General features: G+C 36.7%; 1 protein-coding gene across 2 annotated transcripts in view; it reads right to left on the reverse strand.

The window, feature by feature from the left end:
• Nucleotides 1-19647: 19647 nt before the first annotated feature.
• Nucleotides 19648-22863, reverse strand: part of eRF1 (eukaryotic release factor 1) — an 81480-nt gene continuing 78264 nt past the window's right edge. For both annotated transcript variants that reach the window (XM_081765728.1, XM_081765719.1), the window contains one exon: nt 19648-21522. Coding sequence is in view for 1 of the 2 variants with exons in the window: in XM_081765719.1 (XP_081621845.1) it covers nt 21440-21522 (83 nt within the window). In the remaining variant the exon portion in view is untranslated. The remainder of the gene's footprint in view (nt 21523-22863) is intronic.

Consider the following 22863-nt stretch of genomic DNA (forward strand, 5'->3'; position numbering starts at 1 on the left):
CATTTGAGTATTACAAAATGATATAAAATTTTGAGTCTGGTTAGTACAAATTTATTCCTTTGTTTGTTTAAAAAGTAAAACATGACCTGGATTTCTCGTTGGTACAAAATTCAATAGGCCACTCAAATCATATATCGAGCTGAGCTTCGCTTTTTGTAGTTATTACAAATTTATTCCTTTGTTTATTTGTGTAGCTTTTTTCTGTTTGGTACAAATAATACAAAAAGGCATAAAAATCTAAGCCTGATATAAATGGTTAGGACACCCATATTTATTTATTCCTTTCCTTTTAGGCATGACACCATTACGTATGAAATGGTTCTTCTTTGCTTTTCTTCGAATGAGTACAAAAACTTAGACTACTCAAGTTATCCTCAGTTTTTTAATGGTACAAAAAGTATAAAATTGCCCTTCTTTGATTTTCTTCTGATTGGCACAAAAATAAAATAGATTATCCAAATTTGGGTAGTACAAAATTGTACAGAAATGTTGAACTAGTTAAAATGGGCCTTCTTCGGTTTTTTCTCTGGTCTCACTCATATTTATGCCTTCGTTTATTAGACTAGTTTAAAATGATATAAAATTCGGTGCTAGTTAAAATGGTCCTTTTCTGGTTAATATAAATTTATTCCTTTGTTTGTTGAAAAAATACAAAATGGTCTATAATACTCAGCCTCGGTTTTTCTCTGGTTGTTACAAAATTAAATAGCTCACTCAAATGCATTACTTCGTTTAATCGATTTTGTTTATTTGAATACTCCAAAATGGTAAAATATTCTTAGTTTGGTAAAATGATATTTCTTTGTTTTTCTCGGTGGTGCAAAACTAAATATTCCGTTGTTTATTTGAGTAGTAAAATTATATAAAATAGTTCTTCTTCGCCTTTTTTAGACCACTCAAATTCTGAGCCAGTTAAAACGGCATTTCTCATTGGTACAAAATTGAGTAGGTCACTTAAATTAATTCTTTCGTATATTTAAATATTCAGCTAGTTCATTTTTTCTCGTTGGTATAAAAAGTAGAACATCGAAATTATTCTTTCGTTACAGAAATTATGAACTTGTTAAAATGACTCTTCTTCGTTTTTTCTGATTTGATACAAAAATAGAACATTCCAGTAGTTCAAAAGCTAAAATAGTCAATTTTCGTTTCTTTAAACTACATAATGAGCTAGTTAAAGTAGCTCTTCTTCTCTTTTCCAGTTGGTACAAAGGAAAATAGTCCACCTAAATTTTATCCATACTTCACTTCTTTTTTCTAGATGGTACAAAACTAAATACTCTATTCCTTCGTTTATTTGAATAATGGCCATTCACTTTTTCCAGTTGGTACATAAGGAAATAATCCAATCAAATTTTCTGGTTCGTACAAAACTAAACACTCCATCCAAATTTGACTATTACAAAATGAAATGAAATCCTGAGTTAGTTTTTTCAAAAAAATGGTCCTTCTTGCTACAAAATTGGAAAGCTCACTCAAGAGTACAAAATAGCATTGAATTTCTGAGCCGGTTAAATTTATCCGATTGTTTATTTAAATAGTACAAAATGATTTAAAATACGCAATTATTTCTCGTTGGTGCAAAATTGAATAGGTCACTCAAATTCACCCCTTCGTTTGTTTAAATATTACAACATGGTTTAGAAAAATGGCATTTCTCATTGGTACAATATTCCTTCCTTTATTTAATTAGTACAAGAAGACATAATTCTCAACTAGTTAAAATGGCATATATTTGCTTTCTTTCGTTAGTCCATCCAAATTATTTTTTTTTTCGTTACAGAAATTCTGAGCTAGTTACAAATTAGATTTCTCGTTGGTACAAAATTCAATAGGCCACTCAAATTTATCCCTCCTTCACTTTTTCTGCTTTGTACAAAATTTATCCGTTGCTCCGTTTACAAGCTCTCGATGGTCATTATTTTGGAACTTGCAGTGATTGATGAACTATTACTAAATGTGGAAACACCACCTCAATATTTGGCTCCGTTTTCGAGTTTGACCTCGATGGTTGACACTTTTGAGACATGTGGTCTTTGGTGACCGATTACTAAATGTGGAAATACCACCTCAATATTTGGCTCAGTTTTCGAATTATTAGGTTTTAAGTATGTTGACCTTTGACCTCGATGGTCAGTACTTTTTTAACATGTACTAGTTGAAGACCTATTACTAGATTTGGCTCCACCTTTGTTCACGATGGTCAGTAGTTTGAGGACATGCTTGTGTCATTTCTGCTATGTTAAATTAGGGGTTGGGAACGAAATCAGTGCTACGTTAAAATAGGGGTGGAAAATGTGTGCATAAGGAGTTGAAAAAGTAATCATAAAAGAGAACGAGTACACCCTAAACAAATACATCCCTGCTATGTTACGTAGTCTTATGTATTATCTGCTCTGCTATGTAATTTCAATTAGGGGTGGAAAAAATGGTCATCAAGCAGAATGAATACACCCTCTAAAATGACTATCTGTAGACCGTGGGTGTTCGATTGTAATCTTTGCTCATTGCCTCCTATTTCTGTTATGTTAAAATAGACGTTGGAATAAGTACACCGCTGCTATGTTACATAGTCTTATGTAATTTCTGCTCTTATGTGTTAAAATAAGGGTTGGAGTAGTTTTGGGTTGGAAAAGAGAACAAGTACAAATAGGGGTGGAAAAATAATCCAACTGCTATTACATTAAAATAGGGGTTGGAAAAAGTGATCATAAAAGATAATGAGTACACCCTTTAAAATGGACTATGTTTAATCTTCGCTATATTTCTGCTATGTTAAAATAGGGGTTGAAAAATATGCTCATAAAAGGGAAAGAGTTCACCCCTTAAAATGTGTTCATAAAAGAGAACGAGTACACCCTTGTTATGTTACGTAGTCTGATGCTCGTAAGGGTTGGAAAATATGATCATAAAAGAGAATGAATACACCCCTAAAAAGTGCTCATAAAAGGGAACAAATTCACCCCTAAACTCTTTTACTAGTTCTGCTATGTTAAAATAAGGGTTGGAAAATATGCTCATAAAAGGGAACGAGTTCACCCTTGTTATGTTACGTACTCTTATGTGTTATCTGCTCTTCTGTGTTCGTAGGGGTTGGAAAAAATGCTCATAAAAGAGAATGAATACACCCCATATTCTTATCTGTTATATTGTTACGTAGTCTGATGTTACGTAGGGGTTGGAAAATATGCTCATAAAAGGGAACGAGTTCACCACTTAAAAAGTGGTCATAAAAGAGAACGAGTACACCCCCTAAAAAGTGCTCATAAAAGGGAACAAGTTCACTCCTTAAAAGAATCTTTGCTATAGGGTTCGAATGTAATATCTGTTATGTTCAAATAGGGGTTGGAACGAGTACACCCCGATAGAGGTTGAAAAATGAGCCATACTCTTTTACTAGCCCTGGTATGTTTCGTAGTTTCTGTCTGATGCGCTAAACGAAATCAGTGCTATGTTAAAATAAGGGTTGGAGTAGTTTTATGTATTCTCTGCTAAGTCCAAATGGGGGTTGAAAAATATGCTCATAAAAGGAAACGAGTTCACCCCTAAAATGGAGGTCGTAAAAGAGAACGAATACACCCTTGCTATGTTACGTAGTCTCTGCTATGTGTTATCTGTTCTTCTATGTGTTCGTAATCTTATGTGTTATCTGCTATGTTCAAATAGGGGTTGAAAAATATGCTCATAAAAGGAAACGAGTTCACCCCTAAAATGGAGGTCGTAAAAGAACGAATACACCCCCTAAAAAGTGCTCATAAAAGGGAACAAATTCACCCCTAAAATGGAGGTCAAAAAGACCGTGGGTTGACGATTCAGGGTGCTCGATTTCCCAGGGGCTCCTGAGTTGGCCTATGTTGGCCTCATATGGCCAGATCGATCCATTTTCTACTACTAATGATGTAGATTTATTTGTAACTAAACGTTGTTCTACTCATCTGTAGTAGGATCTACCAAGCAGTTAAATTACTGGCAATAATCACAAACAAAGGGGATTGCCCGTTTTTGGATCAGTGCCTGCATATAGCTCGTGTGCCCATTTAAGACATCGCATACATCATATCCATATTTCACCACCTTTGTCAAGTTTATACGGCTGTGAACAAAACATTGAAGATTTTGGATGCTTTGAGGAACCCCATTTTCTTTCCCTTGACGGCAGTAACAGTCTGAAACAAAGCCTCAGAATCCCACTTCTTCCTCCGAGCGATTTCTGTCAACTGTAGTAACCGAAGAATGACATCAGCAACACCGTTCCCTAATATCTAATATCCGATATTTGGAACCTCTGTACTATCAGATATCTGGCAACGTAGGTCGTGTGGCAACTTTCAACTATATACATTACGTAAACAGAACGAACTACCAAAACATCATTCTTCTTAGCCTATATTATAAGTGTGGCATGAATATGATTAGATTATCTTTATGGACGACATAACGCAATCAACTGTAGCACTGGAAATATTTCATAATGTCTAAATCACAAAACTCACAAATAAACATGTTGCGAGAGATATCATAACGAGTGTGTAATGGCCCACCTATTGTTGTGCAGTTACGATAACAGCCTTAGGCTGCAGCACCTCACACGGAATATTTCTCGGTATCCGATATCAGGAAACTATCCGATATTCGCCACCTTGACCTTATTCGAAACAAATGTAATTATTATTATTATTTATATGTTATTCTGTCGTTAGTAAATAAATTAAATTAGAATAAAATATGGAATATTTTGTACTTCAAAATATTGGAGGGACGCGTCTCCCTCGTCCCCCCGCCAGAGACGCCCGTGGAACAATGACAGTTATCCTTCCCGCTCCATCTCTCCACTCTTTTGAAGTTCGTTCTGACAATGCTCTTGGAGCATTCTCATTGTTTTTTTCACTCTCACATACAGTATGCATGAAACATATTCAAAACGAGTTGTGTCACTGATGTATGGTACTCGTCGGACAACACGTCAACCAGTCAAAAATATCTTCGTAAAATTGGTCTTTTAGTTGTTCTTTTCTAACATGGAAGGGTCCCACAAATTATCGCTAAAATCTGATTGCACATAGCACATCTGATAGAGTATCATGTGAAATGAACATTAGCAAAATTTAAGGTGCTATGGACCAGAAGGACAGGAGTTAGGGGGCTTCAAAATTTGAATATCCAAAATATTATATCATAGAATTATTTAGGTTTAAAGTAAATAACTTGAAAACCGTTAAAGCAATCAAAACAATAATTGCACAATGCAATGAGAACAAAATGCCCTATCGAAACCCATAAAGTGTTGCCATAGGTGAAGCAGTGTTGCCAACTCAGCATAAAAATATTTTATTTGAAATAGCACCATATACAAATGTGCACAAATTTAAAATGCACTATTATCACTAAAAATAACAGTGAAGTGTAGTGGTAATATTGTACGCTATTGCAACTACGTGTGCTGAAAATGTACAATGGAGAACTTTGGTATGTGGCAACAGATGGTAATAAAGGAATCTGGGCCTATACTATCAATTTAGTTTAAATGCATAACACAGATAGTATTACATAGCAAAATGTCAGCAATGTCACAAAATGTAGATGCATTTGAAAAACGAAAATCAGTGTTGCCATTTTTACCTGTCAGCTTCGAATCTATATAGGAGTGTAAAGGGGGATCCGAATCACTATGAAAAAGATTACAATGAAATGCAAGGCGAAAACTACAACAAAAACATGTCCGAGGTGGGATTGGAACCCGTGATGCCTAACATGTCGGTTGTCTAGCCTTCTAGACCACACGGCTATCCTGGCCGTCTAAAATTGATAGCAAATACACGTTGATCTTCATTTTTCTGACCATCGGAAATATCTCGAAATGAAAGAAATTCTCGAGAGGACATCGGCTTCTACACTGGATAAACCTCAAACGTGAGTTGATTTTGAGTTTAACATCCCTTTCAGCAGCGAGGTTATATGACAGGGACCTACTGATTAACGTAGAATCCGAACCACGAGCTCCCCCCGGGAATCGAGCCCAGATCTCCTTAACCGCTTAACCACGAAGGAGCTCAAACCTGAAACATGTGTTTCGCAAATTTTCCTACGTTCTTCGTTTGCCTTAAAAAGATAAGACTATTAGTCAGTTTTCAGGTAAAAATGACGACCCAAAAGAAAATATCGAAATGATCTACATGCGTAAAATATACTAAGTAATTCAAGTTCGTATGGATGGCGAGATTGTTCGCTTTTATTCAAACTGGCTGCAGTAAGCTATTGGTGCTAGCTTTGGATCATCAGGGAACGCTATTAAGATGTTTATTGACAGCAGCCAGGCTTCGGATAGAATCATGTCAGAAGTATATAGAATATTTCGGATTGTAGTGCATCAAACATGAAGCAGACACAATCGCTTTGATTTTTTCAAACTATCTTGCTGGTTTTAAGTCCATCGATATGAAGCATCTTTTTTCAAGAGAAAGTAAAGATTCAGAAAAGTTAGGCGAAAAACGCCTAACAAAGCTAGCCATTTCGAACGCTCATAATTGCGTACAGACTCGCTTTTTTTTTTAAAAAAATAGAACTGCGTATGTCTTGATAAATCATGACCAAGTAGTCAATGAAGAATAAGCTAATTTATTTTTTTTTCTGGAGAAAGTTTCAAACAACGTAAGTCTGATTAAATACTGAAAATAGTTTCCTCCCCAGTAAAAATCGTCAACATAACCAAATACTTTATCAGATTCAAAAACCTTCAGTCATTTTCACCAACCTATTCCTGCGGCGCTCATAAATAAACCTTGAGGTAAAACTTGGAAACGAAAAGATCCTAAGGCAGGAATGGAAATGCGGTAACGTGCTGAGTCCTCGACAGACATCCGAATTTAAAAGTACCTATTCACAAAAATAGGACACATTGAGGTAGCGGCACCCATTTTTACGTGACAGAATAGACGATATCGGGAAGCTGTCGGGCGCTATCCTTCGGCCGATGTACGTAGCACCCAAATTAAATCTGAAAGACTTTTTCACGGGAAAACGGGGAATTGTAAGTTGATACACATCTGTTAATCACATTTTGTTTGAGCCAAGTTTCAACCTGTTTTTTGACCTCACCTTGTAAATTACATGGAATAGGATATTGGGTTTTTGAAACAGGGATATGTTACCTGTCATTGTAATCTCAGGTTCGTAACCCTTCGCTAAACTAAAACCATGAAAAGACCAAGACCAGACCATGGAAAACAATCTCGATATTCCTCTATGAGAGAATACAACTGTCAGTAGCGTAGCCAGGATGTGTGTTTGGGGGGGGCAAGTGCTGTTATAGGTACATATAGAAAAATTACAACCCAAAAAATATATAAACATAAAAATATATAAAAAATTACAAACATTAAAGTACCAAAGTACATTGTCGGACCTCTGACAACTGTTCTTTCTGTCAGTCAGTTGTGGGTTAATGTCAAAACGTTTTTAGTCATAACCTGCAGGGAAATCAAGAAAGTACTTACCAAACCATTTTTGTGTAACTCTATCATTTGAGCGATTTTACATCCGGTCTAAGATCAATAGCCGTATCACGATAAAGATTTCTTTTCAACCAAATTTTTGTCAGCAAGGCTGACAATTTTAATGACCGGATTGGCAGGATCCACTCTAGTTTCAGTAAGAAAAATTTCAGCTTTAGAAAATACTTTCTCGTTGGGTTGCAGAGCATTTTTTATGCCAACCAACTAAATCATTAAATTTGCAAGCAGGAACAAAACTACTTGATTTCGGCAGCAGTGACAGATTTCGCCGTAATAAAATAAACTTGCATGAAGTTCGCAATTTCGTCTAACACTATAAATTGCATGACTCTAGGGTAATGAAAATCCAGTAGGTTTCTCAAACCTAACCTACTTGAACATGAATATCGTGATTAATAGTAACATGTTGTGGCAATAACCACTCATTTCCTAGATGAGCAGAAGCTGCACGCGCCTGCAGGCCCGTATCCAGGGGGGTCTAGGGCCGCCCCCCTAAAATTTTCACAGTAGGTTTGCAAATGAACTATAATATGGTGATGAAATATAATATTTTTGGATCGGGCCCCCCGAACTTCAACCGGCCACCCCCTACATTTTTGGGTTGGCTACCGGCCTGCACGCCTGTACAACTCGGAAAGAAAGAATGAAATAGCGTCCTTCAATTTTGTATTTTAATACCGCTAAAGTACTTGTTTCAAGACTATTGCCGGCGGCTCCACGAGTTCGTTTGTTAATAAGACGGACATTGAGAAGAATTTCTCTAGTACAAATCGAAATTGGTTGTCAAAATCTAACAAAGCTTTATAGTCTCTTTCTCAATTTGAATTTTGATACAACGTAAAATTCTTCTCGAATGATAGGCGTCGTAATACACAGTATGTCGGAAAAATAACTTTTTAAATTATACAAAACGAATTAGGTATTTCACCAATCGTAGTTCTTTTTATTCAAAATACATCCCTTGCGCATCAGTACACCGCTGGGTATCGGAATCTCCTCAATGACCCTCATTACGGCAGATTGAACCTGTGTAACAGTGTCATAAAATGTTCCTTTCATGGCCAATTTTAATTCTAAGAATAAGAGATAGTCACAAGGCGATAAATCATGTGAATGCGAAGGATGTGAAAGCACACAGACTTGTTTTTAGCAAAAAAAGTCTCAAACTGCGACGGTTGTGTGACATGGTGCATTATTATTGTGTAATAAAGACCAACTGCCTGGCGCTCGATACTCGAGCCTTATGCGAACGATACGCTTTCACAAACGCTCCATAACACTCAGATAATATTATCCATCAACAGTTTGACCCTGTGGGACAAATTTCCGAATATCTTTGGAATCGCAAAAACAAATGAACAGTGTCTTCTCACGTGCTTTTTGAAAACGCAATTTTTTCGCTTTCGGAGAACCTGGGAACCTCCACGTAGCACGTTGGCAGTTTTTTTTCGTGTTTTACTTGAAGCACCAAGTCTCATCACCATCTACAGTCGATTTCAGGAATGTTCTGTTCCGTCTGGCTATTTTAGTCAGGTTCTTGCAATGTTCAACGCAAGCAAGATTTTGGTCGTCAGTTAAGGGGTGCGTACAAAGCGAGTACAGACTTCCCATTTCTTTAAATCCTTTGTCAAAATTTCGTGAATCATGTTTTTCGTCGTATTTAATTCCTCCACCATCCATCTCACAGTCGAATTCGCATCGATCACGCACTTGTTCCATCAACTCATTACGATTTTTGTTTTTCGGTCTGCCTGGCTTTGGATCGTATTCCAAGGATTCACAACCATCCCGGAATCGTGTATTCCACTCTAACATATATGTACGAGACAAGCACTCATCACCATACACTTGTTTCATAATTTCCAATATTTGTGTAAATATTTTACCTAGCTTGAAACAAAATTTAATACTGGCTCTTTGCTCCGTCGAGTTTTTGTGACGAGGTGACACCAGATACATTCACGTTTCTTTCTATAACTTGACACTCCGTTAATCTGTTCTCATGATTGTGATATCGTTTTGTTGAGCAGATATCAGGCTTTCCGAAGATATATACCTTCAATAGATGGACCTAGTGGTTATCTGTAAAGATTTAAACGGTCCGTTACTTTTCCGACATACTATGTAGTATGAGTTCTAGTTGAAGCGTTGCTGGTTGAGAATACATGCATATTAGCTACAGTAATCCATATGGATAGACGATACGAACTGAGTGAGGCAGAAAAAAGAATGATCATTGGAGCCCACAAGTTTGGACGTTCGGCTCGTGAGATTTCTAACAAATTTCTGATACCCATATCGACAATGTATGTTTACGTTAATGGAAGCGAAACGGGTTCTGACATGCCGACCCAGGCTCACTAAAACGAAAATATTAATAAATCGTGATCATCGATGCTTGAAACATGTGAAGTTAAACCAGAAAGCGTCTTAGAAATAGTGACACAAGAGTTTTGATCGGTTTGCAATAGTGCTGCAACTGATCGTACCGTCCACCGGAAGATCGCCGCACTTGATTTTCATAGTCGAGCAGAAGTTCACAAGCCACGTTATCACAACCCGAAATGCGACTCGCCGTTTAGTGGTGCAAGGAACACCGCCATCGGACTTTCGAACAATGGAAATCTATCCTATGAAGTTATGAATCGCGCTACCAGATGTGGCAATTCTGAACGTATGAAGAGTGTGACGTATGCCCAGAGAACGCTATTTACTGTATCATGCCCACCATAAAATTCGGTGGAAGTGGCATTATAGTGTGGTCCTTTTATTTTAGTTCGGGAAACATGAATGCCGAAGCATATCAAACAATTCTAGATCATTCTGCGCTTACCGACATTATGGGCAGAATTCGGTATTAGCCATACCTGGTTCAGAATGACAATGTTCCATGTCATGCGGCAGGCATTATAAACACGTGGTTCGAGGACATGGGTGTGGAGAAACTTGATTGGCTCAGCTCAAAGTTCAGATCTCAACCCCATTGAATACCTTTGGGACGGGTTGGAGTGCCATACCCCCCCCCCCAAAAAAAATACACTGGGCTGTTTGCTGATTTGCAGGAATGAATGGACTAACATTTCCGTCGACACGTATCGCAAATTGGTGGTTAATCTTCCTCGAAGGGTTGCGGACATCATTGCAGCTAAAGGTACTAGATACTGATATGGTGCTGAGAGATTGGATTAACGTACTGGTATGGATGTCCGATGACGAATGGCAACATACTTTCTCCTAAACAAAAAGGTGTGAATTATTATACCACTGTCTTATGCAAATTTGAAATTTAACGATTTTAGGTAATAAGTCCAAAAGAATCAGGACCTGATCATGAATCTAGGGTGCAGCATTAAAAATTCACACATAGAAAGCGTGATTAATTAAAAATTTCCCACCAAAATACCACGTGCTACATACATAGGTACAGACTTATTTTTGACAATTTTTTTTTATCATGGAAGCAAATAAATTGAACTAACGAAATTTACAGAGGTATCAAGCATTTACCAATTATTTTTTTTTCAAGAATTCTCAAATTTAAGTGGTGGTCGTATACAACAGAACGAATCCCTAAATTCATCCAATAACCATACGATGTACTCTCTCTTAATAAAGTATTATCAAAGAGTATAAATAAGATTAATAACCTAACATACAGTACGACATATTGCTTACACATATTTTTTGGCAACCTTTTACTCATAGAAGGAAACAATCTAGACCAACCAAATTTGCAGTGGTATATATATTAGTATCCTCAAGAACGTTGGTCAAATTTTATTTTTTGACAATTCCCGAATTTAAGACGAGGTCCTATGTATCCCACTCAAATTTTGAAAGGGGTTTCTCAATGTACTCATGAGTTACGAAAGCGAATGGATCCCTATACTCATCCATATAACCATAGAAGTTAATAGGGGATAAAATAGGTTCAACAATCTCCAAAATTTACATTTTTGGCAATTCTTATCCATAAAGAAGAACGAGATGGACTGCCCAAACTTACAGAGGTACACTTATGTCCAAAATGATTGTCGCATATCTATAACTGTCTTCTTGTAAGCATATAATTTGATAATGATTTTGCAGGGTACTTTTAATACTGATACTATGTGTATAATCAGGAAATGTAAATTTGAGGTAAATTTCATAGGAAAAGAATTATAAATATGAAAATTAGAGCGAGTAAAACAAACTTTTGCTAAATGGACAAGAAAGTTTTATTTTCGTTTTATTGTTTTTATTTACTGCTCTTTTGACAAATTTTCCACATACATGTCTTTGCCGATTATACACATACTAACATTATAAGGAATACCGGGCGAATTCATTATCAAATTATATTCCTACAACAACGGGCCTTATGCATAGTCGTTCTGACGCGTGATTAGTGTCGTACTAAAGATTTCGACTAACATGTTTCCTGCAGTAGTCCGGCCTTTAGTATGACACTAATCTTTCGTCAAAACGACTCTGAATAAGGTTCAACATATTTATAGACATGCGACAGTAATTTTGGACATAAGTATACATACTCCGGTCTTATACTATCAACCTTACCGAATTTCCAAAATTTAAGGGGTGGTCCTTTGTACCCTTCCCAAAATTTAACGAGTGAGCCAAGAAACCTCTGTCAAAATTAAGAAAAGGTAGTCTTAAGGGGCCCATACACGCATACACATACATGAAGAAACTGTCCAACTTGCATGAAATATGACAAAACTACAGGCAAGTTGATCGCGTGTGGCCTCGTTCATACATGTCGAAAGTTTTAAAAATCTTCTGTAAACTTGCATTATAGTTTTGCCGTTCTTCATGCAATTTTATCGTGTGTGCTCGTTCATGCAAGTTGGTTGTTTTATATGTAGGTCCTCCCAATCACGACAGCGGAAGAAATTACGTGACACTTTGAGCCGAAATTGCACAACTGAACTTCAAGTCCTCGTATGATCTACTGGTAATTAAAAACTGAAGGGTGGCACACAAACATTCGTGTGGGGCTATACCCTTTCTCATCACTGTATCACTTCTGATTAGAAGCTCGTTGTACGTTTTACTGTCCATTCGTAAATACAGGGTCAGTCCTTAAAGTAGTAGGACTGATTTCTTTCTTTTCTTTTTACAGACTGACGGCGGTTACTCCACCTGTTGTTGGTTGAGGTGAATCTAAGGAAAGACAGGAAGCAGCGCCAGTCGGCTGCCAGCCATAGCAGGGTAAAGATCGCTCGTCATCGTAACCTCTGCGAGTGACCCTCGTCATGCTGCGTCGTGGCCAATCTTTTGGAACATCGTTACGCCATCAAATTTTGCGTGAAGCTCGGCAAAACTGGGAAAGAAACTCATGAAATGATCAAGACGGCGTACGGTGATAACGCCATTGGAAGATCGAGTGTGTTTGAATGGCACAGGCTATTTAGGGAGGGGAGAGAAGAAGTTGAAGACGCTGCACGGTCAGGACGACCTTCGAGCTCCAAAACGAAGCGTATGAAAACTGGGAATCCCGCTGGCAGCGGTGTGTGGATGTAGGAGGATCATATTTCGAAGAATATTAAGCGTAAGTGTTATTTGTGTCAATATCTTATTTTTAATTGACTCAGTCCTACTACTTTAAGGACTGATCCTGTAGTTCACTATATCATCACTTTCATTTCTTAATTTTTGAAGTACGGTGTGTGACAGAATGTCTTTCTTCTGTAGCCAATCTTTGGTCCATTTAGATCGCTTGCTTTTCAATTTTTTCTTATTGCACAACGCTAGTGCAGTTGCAGAAAGTAAAAACATGTGTTCCCTTTTCCTCCACATTTTTCAAACTAAAATCAGATTCGTTCTTCTAGAAAGTTAGATAGCAAGTTGGTACGTGTGTGGCCAAAAACTTCTTCCAACATGCGCAACATGCATTATGATACAAATCTTTCACACAAGGTGGTCATGCAACTGTGAGTCTACGGTAGGGTGACCAACCGTCCCGTAAAAACGGGATTGTCCCGTTTTTTCACTACCATTCCCGGTGTCCCGAAAAATTCTCTCGGGACGCCAAAATGTCCCGTATTTACGTATTGGGCACAAAAAATCTTTCGAATCTCTAAAATTTCCTAATTTATATTATTTTCTAAGCTATGTAATTATATTGGAGTAACGTCTAATTACTGAGTAACGTTATTACGACGTTTGCGATATTGAATGTGGTGGCTGCACTGTTTTTCCCTCAGGCCTCCCCATTCTGCAGACAACAGTGCAAGGGGCTGAAAGTTTTATGAAGAACAAATGTAATCTGTTTTTACTCTTTGTTTCGGGTGGTGGAAGATTGAGGCACTGTCATCAGTACAGTACAGTATTTCCGTGATTTGACTTAGTTGTAACACACTACGAAAGGGGAACAAAGGTACAGAACTATAAAAGTGAAAATAAAAAGAAAACTAGTTGTAAATGAAATAATGTTTAAAAGTAAGAAAATGCAAATAAAGGGAGTTGGAATCCGATGCTGAGAGATAATTATAAATCCTGTCGGTGACAGATTTGAGTGCTCATATATTTTTAGTAATGTTTTCAAATATTTCATTTTTTGTTAGCTGCTGATAGTTACTTGTTATCTAATTAATTTCAAAACCTTTTCAATAGTGAAAAGTGTAAATTTACCCTTTTTTGTGAGATACAAAGAGAGAGAGAGAGAGAGAGGAGAGGCTAAAAAAATATATTTATGGGAGCAACCTATTCAGAAATAAAAAGTGTCCTGTTTTTTCTAGTTGACGATTTGGTCACCCTAGTCTACGGTCTCCTTTATGTACCCTAGGTCTTTGACACTGGCCCTGAGACAGAAGCCACCATTTTTTTTTTTTTTTTTTTTTCTGCCAAATGTCCATAACGGGGAGTACTAAAGTTTGCCTCTGGTACGTGGAATCACTGATTCGGTCCAATCTCGCGCCAAATGGGCTTTGTGGTGAACGAACACCGTGTCCATGGGTCTTCAGTTTCCTCACACTTTCTTCACTCCATTTCCTTACCATTATATACCCTGGCTGGTGAACGATAATTTCTGACAGCTTTGCACAAGGCCACAGCGAGCGAGCAGAAGACAGCAGGTCAACCAACCTTAGGCTCAGAACCTGTCGCGTCTCCATGGTAACCGCCGCACATTGCCAAACTTTCACTCACCCCATCTCACCTTCAACGAGGAACCGGACGATTCTTTCCTTGCGCGAGAAGCACATGGCAACACCGCACTCCTCAGTCGTCTTCGCGAGCTGAGCTGTCAGAAATCATCGTTCGCCGGCCAGTGTATAATCTCCTTTATCCTATACGGCATAGCCGTGGGTCGTAAAACAAAGATTTCACATCATTTTCATCATCTGCTTAAGAGAAAATCTCTCCTACGCTCAGTACGCTTTTCTAGATTTTAAATTCTAAAAGATATTCCTGACAAGAAAATCTTGAGGCTCGTCTAAAATCTGCAATTAACCAACCTCTTCATAGTAGTACAGATGAACAGAATGAGTGTGGCTTTTTTGAGTATAAAATTTTCATTCTATTATGTTTAAAAAAATAATAAAATAAAGGAGAATTTCCGAAAAGATAAAGCACAATTATATATAAGGTTACTGAAAAAAAAATAGTTTAACGTCCCACGATCTGCCATTTAAGCTAAAATGTTTGATGATTAATGGAAGTGAATATTAAAATTATTTTTTATCCCCCACCCGGAAACACATGCACCACCAAAGGCAGAGGCGTTAAGCACTAGACCAGCTGGGAGGGATTAAAAATCAGAAGCATATTGTGGGTTACTGTATTAATCACTTTTGCCATTGTCTGTTTCTTGATCTTGGTCTTTCGCTGCTGTATCTCCCTAAGATCCACTGATAGAATACGGGGCTTCAAAATTGATACGGGATATTCTTACCCTCATCATGATTAAGAGTATGCAGTTTGGTTCACAGAGCGTCCTTCTCTACGTATTCACCTCGTATTGCCTTACGTTGCTCACGTATATGGTTCAGTCCGTTACCACTATCCACATAAAAGTCTGCGGCAGGCTTTTATGCAAATCAGATTGCGACCGCATTAATGACAACTGCATCACTGCAAAACATCTACCCCGTAAATGTTTCATATTTGGAAAGAGAAGGTAATTAAGAGTTGGATCGGATGAATATGATGAGTGAGGGACAAATGTTCGTTGCCACGCACGACAATCACTGTTCTTGGTATTCGACGTGAGGTGCATTGTTCACTAGCAGCAACATACCTTTCGAGAGCAAACTGGGTCTCTGCTTTAATAACATCCCGTAACTTTTACACAAGGATTACTAACATTTCTGTTATTGTAACCACACCTTATGTTCCCAGAGCAAGAACACAATCTTGGTGGACGAATGCTGCAGTTTAGCCTTTTAGGGGAACGATACCAGGTGTGTTTTCATGTTTTACTCATTTCTTTGATTTCAGGGTCAAATGGATACAACCAGCATTCATCCACTGTCACTTATCTGTTAACATTGCTTGTCCGTATGATATAGATCCAAAAAGTTTTGTGCACATTACACCTGTTGTGGTTTTTAAAACTGCGCCAGTTGGAGAACTCGCCTTCCTGCCACTTTGCTCATATGTGGAATGTCATGTAGTATGATGTGAAGAGGGCCCCATACTAATGTTTATCTCCCTAACTAAACAATCAATAGCCACAAGTTTATCTTCAAGCACTAGCTGCTGAACATTGGACTCACGCTTAGGTCTGTGGCCACTGAGGATAGTTTTTCTTTTTCTTTTTTTTTTTTTTCCTGAATGGGAAGTCATCTTCTAGACTTGAGACATTCGAATTTTCTCTTCCAGCACTTTACTGTGTCATTACGTGGGCATCGTTTACCATACACAGCTCCAATCTCTTCCTATATCGACTGTGTCGATTTTCCTTGAAGATTAGGAACAGAAATAGAAACGTAATCAGAGCTCGGTATTCGATTTTGTCCAACATGACAGCGCCTTGTTTTCTGGCCGTAATATCAATTCAACAGGATTTGTTCAGACCAATTCACATAGATATTAATGAGATGCCAACCTATCAGTGTTCAAATTTTTGTATTCCTAGTGTATTTCTTTACGGTGAGGGGGGAGCTTCTTCTCATAACCAACTGATTGACTGATCTATCTATCTATCTATATATATATATATAAACACCTGTTAGTGTAAATCAATGACATCGGTGCTGTGCGCATGCTATTTACAAAGGATGTTCCATAAGTTTTACACAAATGATGCACAGTATAATGTTTTCATTAATTACAATATGATGATATTGTAGGTCAACATACTTTGATCCTTTGGCTTCAAAATGGTAATGATTATTTTCCTATTGTTCACAGGTAAACCACAATTAGACACTCAAGTAGACTTCAGGACGCAACAACCGTCGGTAATGTACTTCCTGTTGAAAACTAGTGATGAATCAGTCACATCAAGTCATACGAAGTTGCTTCTGATTTATGGGAATCACATTGGATCGCGCCAGTATCTAATGTTGTTGCAGAGGGGGGGGAAAACAGCTGAGATTTTCCAGATCAGGCCAGGAAACTATACCCTCCTTTTGCTAGGATCAGCGCGGTTTCATTTTCATAGACTTTTTAGAACATGGCTCACAATTAACAAGAAGCGTTTTGTCACTGGATAAGATACGACATGCTCCCCAGACCAAGAGACCGAACCTGTAAGGTAAGATCATCGAATTCCATATGACAATGAGATGGGAAGTTGTCCCTCAGCTTCCCTATAGTCCGGACTTGGTTCCTTTGAATTTCTTTTGTTTGGTCGTCTGAAGGCTCACCTGTGAGGAAAAACATTCAACAGTGACAAAGCCCTAATTTCTTGTGTGAAACAATGGTGTAAAAGTCAGTCTGAATTTTACCAAAGAGCATTCGAGGCATGGAAAGTACGTTGGACGAGATGCGTATCAGCAGATGGAGGCTACATTGAGTGACATGGCCTTGTAGCCAAAGAATCAAAGTATGTTCACTTAAAATTTCATCATATTGCAACCAATAACAATATTATAACAATCTGTGCAAAACTTATTGAACTCCCTTGATTAAAGTGTTTTTGATGTTTAGCGTGTTAGGCAGTGATCAAAGCTCGTGGTGGTTATTATGATGAAAACAGTACTCTTGTGTGAAAACTATCAACTAGTTTTCTTGCCCTGGTCATTTTCCTCTGTCTGCTGAACACTTCACGTTTATATGCGTTTTTCTCAAGTCATTCTTCCTAGTCAGCGATTCTATTTGTATATTATCCTTCCTTTTCATTTATCACAATCTTCTGGCAATAAACCTGTCATTGCTTGCAAGAGACAGCCTAGAATGATTTTGTTCATGGTTGGATTTGGTATTACGTTCTACCACCACATTCACTTCTAAGCGTTAAGCGAAGTATAATAATCGAACTATAGGAACACTTGTTCCGTTTGTATCCTTGAGCTTAAGTAAAATTTTCTACGGGGTTTCGGAGGGCTGATAGGTTCGAGTAGTATCAATGTTTCATTTTTGCTGTTACAGCAATTATCCTATTCGGATTATTTAAGAAATGAAACTTAATTTTAAAAAATAATAATTCTTTCTATTGTGCTACTCGTGCATAGATGTGAAAGCTGAGCGCTAATGCGCAGGGAAGCTAATACGCATACACATTGATGTTTCAGCAAAATACTATTCAACTAATACGATGCGTATAATGAAATAGACATTTAAGATGGGCACACACATCTTTAGAACGGGAAATAACGCAGGAAACATGTAGTGTTGATTGGCAAGCCTCTATGAAACACATTTGGGCACCTTGAAATTGAAAGGTAATAGCAACTTGGATTTTAGGTAGTAATAATCATGATTCGATGATTTGGCACACATGGGACTAATAGATGGGCTTCTGTTTCTATGATAACGACTCTTCGACTTTCCTAAACCATTATTTATTTAACACGAACAGATAGTTAATTTGTCGATCTTGTTTGGTTTGATAGGAAGCAATTATACACATTAGATCCATAAAAATTGCATTCATTCATTTTTATTTGAAAGTATTAACCTATTTTTTTTTTCGACACATCAGGCACTAGGCATACAGTAAAAATTTGCAGTGTCCAATTCTTTTTGCTTCTGTGAAGTAGCATTATGCAATATTTAAGACCATACTTTTCACTTCATTTACAAATTTATTCCGAATTTTTCCCAAAAAGATATTTTTCTTTGCAATGTGTGTTTATCGTCAACAACTTTGCGTAACAGTGTTTTTTTTCTAGTGACTTTCACAGCCAAAAGAAAAGCTTTCGCCTTACCGCAGGAACACGGTTTTCGTCTTATGATATGCATCATAAGATGATGGATGCATATTACATACATACTGTATACACACACGCACACACAATATTGTTCTTAAGTAACTGTTCTGTTATTTACATAATACAAAAATTTCATTTCTCATCATCTCCACCATTACTTACCATAATCCTTAGTACTATGGTAAGAACACATTTAGCATCTCCCGTGGGGCAATTGGCCACCAAGAAAAGATTTCTCCCCCTTTCCATTCCTTGGCAAAAAGCAAGAAAACAAAGTTTTAAAATTTTCGTGCTAGCAAAATATGTCCTTCGTTAAGGCTTCATCGCGTTGCATAGTGCTTAACAAATTGATACTTCTTTCCCCCCGAAATACATTATCACTCATTTCTAAACAAACGTAATATTAAATACATAGGATGATCACGCAAATCCTGCCTTTGGACGCTACTGAATAATTTCTTCACAATTCAAAATAAGGTTCCGAAAGAAATAAAGTTTCGGAATTTCAAAATCGCCACTCAGAAAGCTCCCACATTAACCCACCCTACTGGATTGATAAGAGTATATCCTTAAGCAGGAATACCTGGTTTTTATTACACAGGCTTGATATTACTCAATTCCCTTTGTACAAACACGAATAATGAAAATTAATTATGTGAAATGCCTTTTTCTTGACAAATACACAAACTTAAACGTTTTTGTTAAACGAACTTTCAGGACTGACGGTAAAACACTGTCTTAAGATTTTCCTTTTAAAAACATGAAAATAAAAAGGAAAGACACATTCTGCCATAATATTTGGTGTTTTGCGTTAATTTCTTTTTTTTCCCAACTTACTTATTATTATAGACTCTAAATACTTCTCTGTCAAATCTGGACTTCTTTTTTTAACTAAATGTTTAATTTCTTCACCAAAAATTTCAAGGCATTAAATCAAATAACAATGGATAAAGGTGGCAGCTTTTATGTTTTAAGGATGGCTTTACTTACGAGCTTTAAATGGAGAATTGGTAATACTCTTTAAGAAATAATTCTGTGACATCTAGGGCTGATTTCGTGACAATCCGGTATATATATAAATTTTATTAATAGATACTACTCTGAGATAGAAATTTAAACCATATAAACAAGGAAAGTATTTTTTCTTTTCGTGATGTCTATTAATGGTATATAGCATGAGAATTATATCAATACGTGGCGATTTTTCGTTTTTAAGACAATGAATAGTGAAAAATAAGTCACTTCTTTGATTTATATATATACGTATGTACAATAACACTATCTTCTCGACCAGCAGTAACAATGCAGTTTTCAATAGGACCCTGAACACAACATTCATCACAAACAAGCAACTCTCCTCATTCAAAAATGCAATCAGTACAAAAAATTAAGCATCAAACGTAGAAGAAAAATTCCTGTTTGTATGATATTGTAAACACAACCTCACTTTATATATATATTTTTAAATATATATATATATCTAATGTATGTTACATATATTGAGCAAAAACATATGTTCACACACTTAAGGAAAAATTACGTCCAATGGACTGTAGGCTTTCCTCAGGAAAGATATTTAAAATACCTTATTAGAGGCAATAATGTGTGACATTAATTCGTCCTTATACAAGTCATGGGTTGCAATGACCCATGATTACTTTTTTTTTTAACACGTACATATATATACTCTGTATCTAAACAAATTAAATATACTTTTGTTTCCATAGTTATCTGTCGGATTTTAACTATACACGTAAATAGGAATGGATTAAATGATTAAAAAAAATAATTTGCATTAATTAACTAACATCTGCTTACTTCGGTAGTGGGAGTTTCGTTCTTGTGGCCTTCCAATGAAAATGTGTTTTTCTTTTTTTAAAAATAATGACGTCATCACTTTGATGACTAAAACTGTACAATAATATTCAATAGTTCTAGGTAAAGTTCAGTCATTTCTATTAACATACAATAATACAAAGCAACAGATTGCTGCTATATGCATTTTATATATATATTTATATATATATAGTAAAAGACATTTGTAAAATGTCTGTTGTGATTTTTTTTGTATTTTTTTTAGAAATGCCCCTGGGATTGGAGATGATAAGACATAACGCAAATTTAAATCAAAACTGCATTTCTTTCTTTTGCTTTTTTTTTTTTTCATAAATATGCCTGAGATTAAGAAAGAACCCAATCCTTTTGAATTTTTTGTCAACAATAAAAATAGTATCTTTTACATTTTTCCATGATAACCTTTAACCACGAAAAAAAAAAAAAATGCTTTTGGATAGCAAATGGCAATGTTAAGAACAAAACTGTACACGTCTCTTCAGCTCTTTTCCTTAAAAACATAACTTGAAAAACAAAAAACGATTTGCATAAATAACTTGCATTTTCTTGTTTCCCCCCATTTGTTTATAAACAAGTAACTATTTTACAAATTTTGCAAAGGCATTTTTCTCTTCAGAGTATGAAAAATTATTAAATATTGACAACGGAACATGCCCCAGCTTCTTTCGTCAGCTGTCTGCATAGGGAACACGGTCACACGCCAATTCTCCTCACCAGGCGAATCCTTAAATTCTGTTTCTGACGCGAAGTTCCTTAGTAATCGTCTATTTCATACAGATCATCATTTAGCTCGTCACACTGCATACTCTGGAAGTCCACCTTGTAGCGCAATAGGCCTAAAATAGAGCACATTGTGTTACAATCAAATAAAACTTCTTAAAATAGTGAAACTACAGTTCGACCAATACTCATGATCTAAGACCTCGAACAAGTTCAATGTACAGAACTTCTATACCACGATATATTCATCATATATATATATATATATATATATATATATATATATATATATATATATAATCTTTAATATCTATACACATTACTTTTCTTTTATTTAATAAAAATGTTTAAGTAACGTTCTCCGAATACGTTAAATAATACGAATTATTAATTGAAGTTTAACATCCTTTTTAGATACCAGTCATATGAATTGGAAATCTGAAGTACTATTTAAGCTTTAATACATTTTAGCCTCCTCTGGGATCGACATGTTAAACACTAATCCAAATTAAGAATCCGTCCTACGAAAATCCATGTCATGATCAGAGGATGGAATGATAAGTAACTGTCCTTGCTATCATGAAAATTTCCAAAAAATGTTTCTGCTTAGTCGGATCTTTAAAACTAAACCCATTCTGTATTACTGCAATGGTAACTTTAAAGATATATTCCTATAAAACCTATGGAGAGTAAATGGAAAATCGAGTAGCGATGGCTATCTCAGGGATCTTGGTAAGGAACTCAACACAGCCACTTGTGCTATCAATAAAGTTCTTAGTTGGTGCTGAGTGGCGTATATTTTTGTTTGTGCTCGCGCGTGTGTTGCGTCGTAAAAAAAATCTGAGCTGGAACTGGAGCAACGAAGAGCAGGCACACGGCAAGAATGCCATGTAGAAAACAGCAATGTACAAATGAGTCAAACCATCTTTGGAAAGAACAAGTGACTGATGACGAGAGGATGGAGAGGCCTGTAACGAGTCGAGAAGACGAAAACATCACCCACCAACGTCTGTGAAATTGTGCGTGCAAATCGGCAACTAACTGTCAAGCAAACGAAGTGAAAATTGGTAGAGAAACTGTGCAGAAAATTTTACTTTAAAACTTTGGCATGCGCAAAGTGTGTGCCAGAATAGTCCCAAGAAAAGAGCTCGTCAATGAACAAAAGCAAAGGAGGGTGAAAATGTGCACATACTTATTGGAGAGACAGGACGAAGTTCTGGGCCGAATAATTACACGTGCTGACAATTGGGTCTTCATGTAGGACCCTGAAACAAAGCGACAACGTGCCCAACTCACTCCCCATAACCGAAGGAGTTGCAGCAATCAAAACTATGTTGACAATATTTTTCGATATTCATGGAATTATAACCATGAGTTTGTACCACGAAGTCAAATAGTCAACCAAGTATAGAAATTGGGAGTACTGCAAAGATTGTGAAAAGGTGACACAAATAACC

This window comes from Thermobia domestica, chromosome 1 (assembly GCF_964235325.1).
Source record: "Thermobia domestica chromosome 1, izTheDome1.hap1.1, whole genome shotgun sequence".
Classification (NCBI taxonomy): domain Eukaryota; kingdom Metazoa; phylum Arthropoda; class Insecta; order Zygentoma; family Lepismatidae; genus Thermobia; species Thermobia domestica.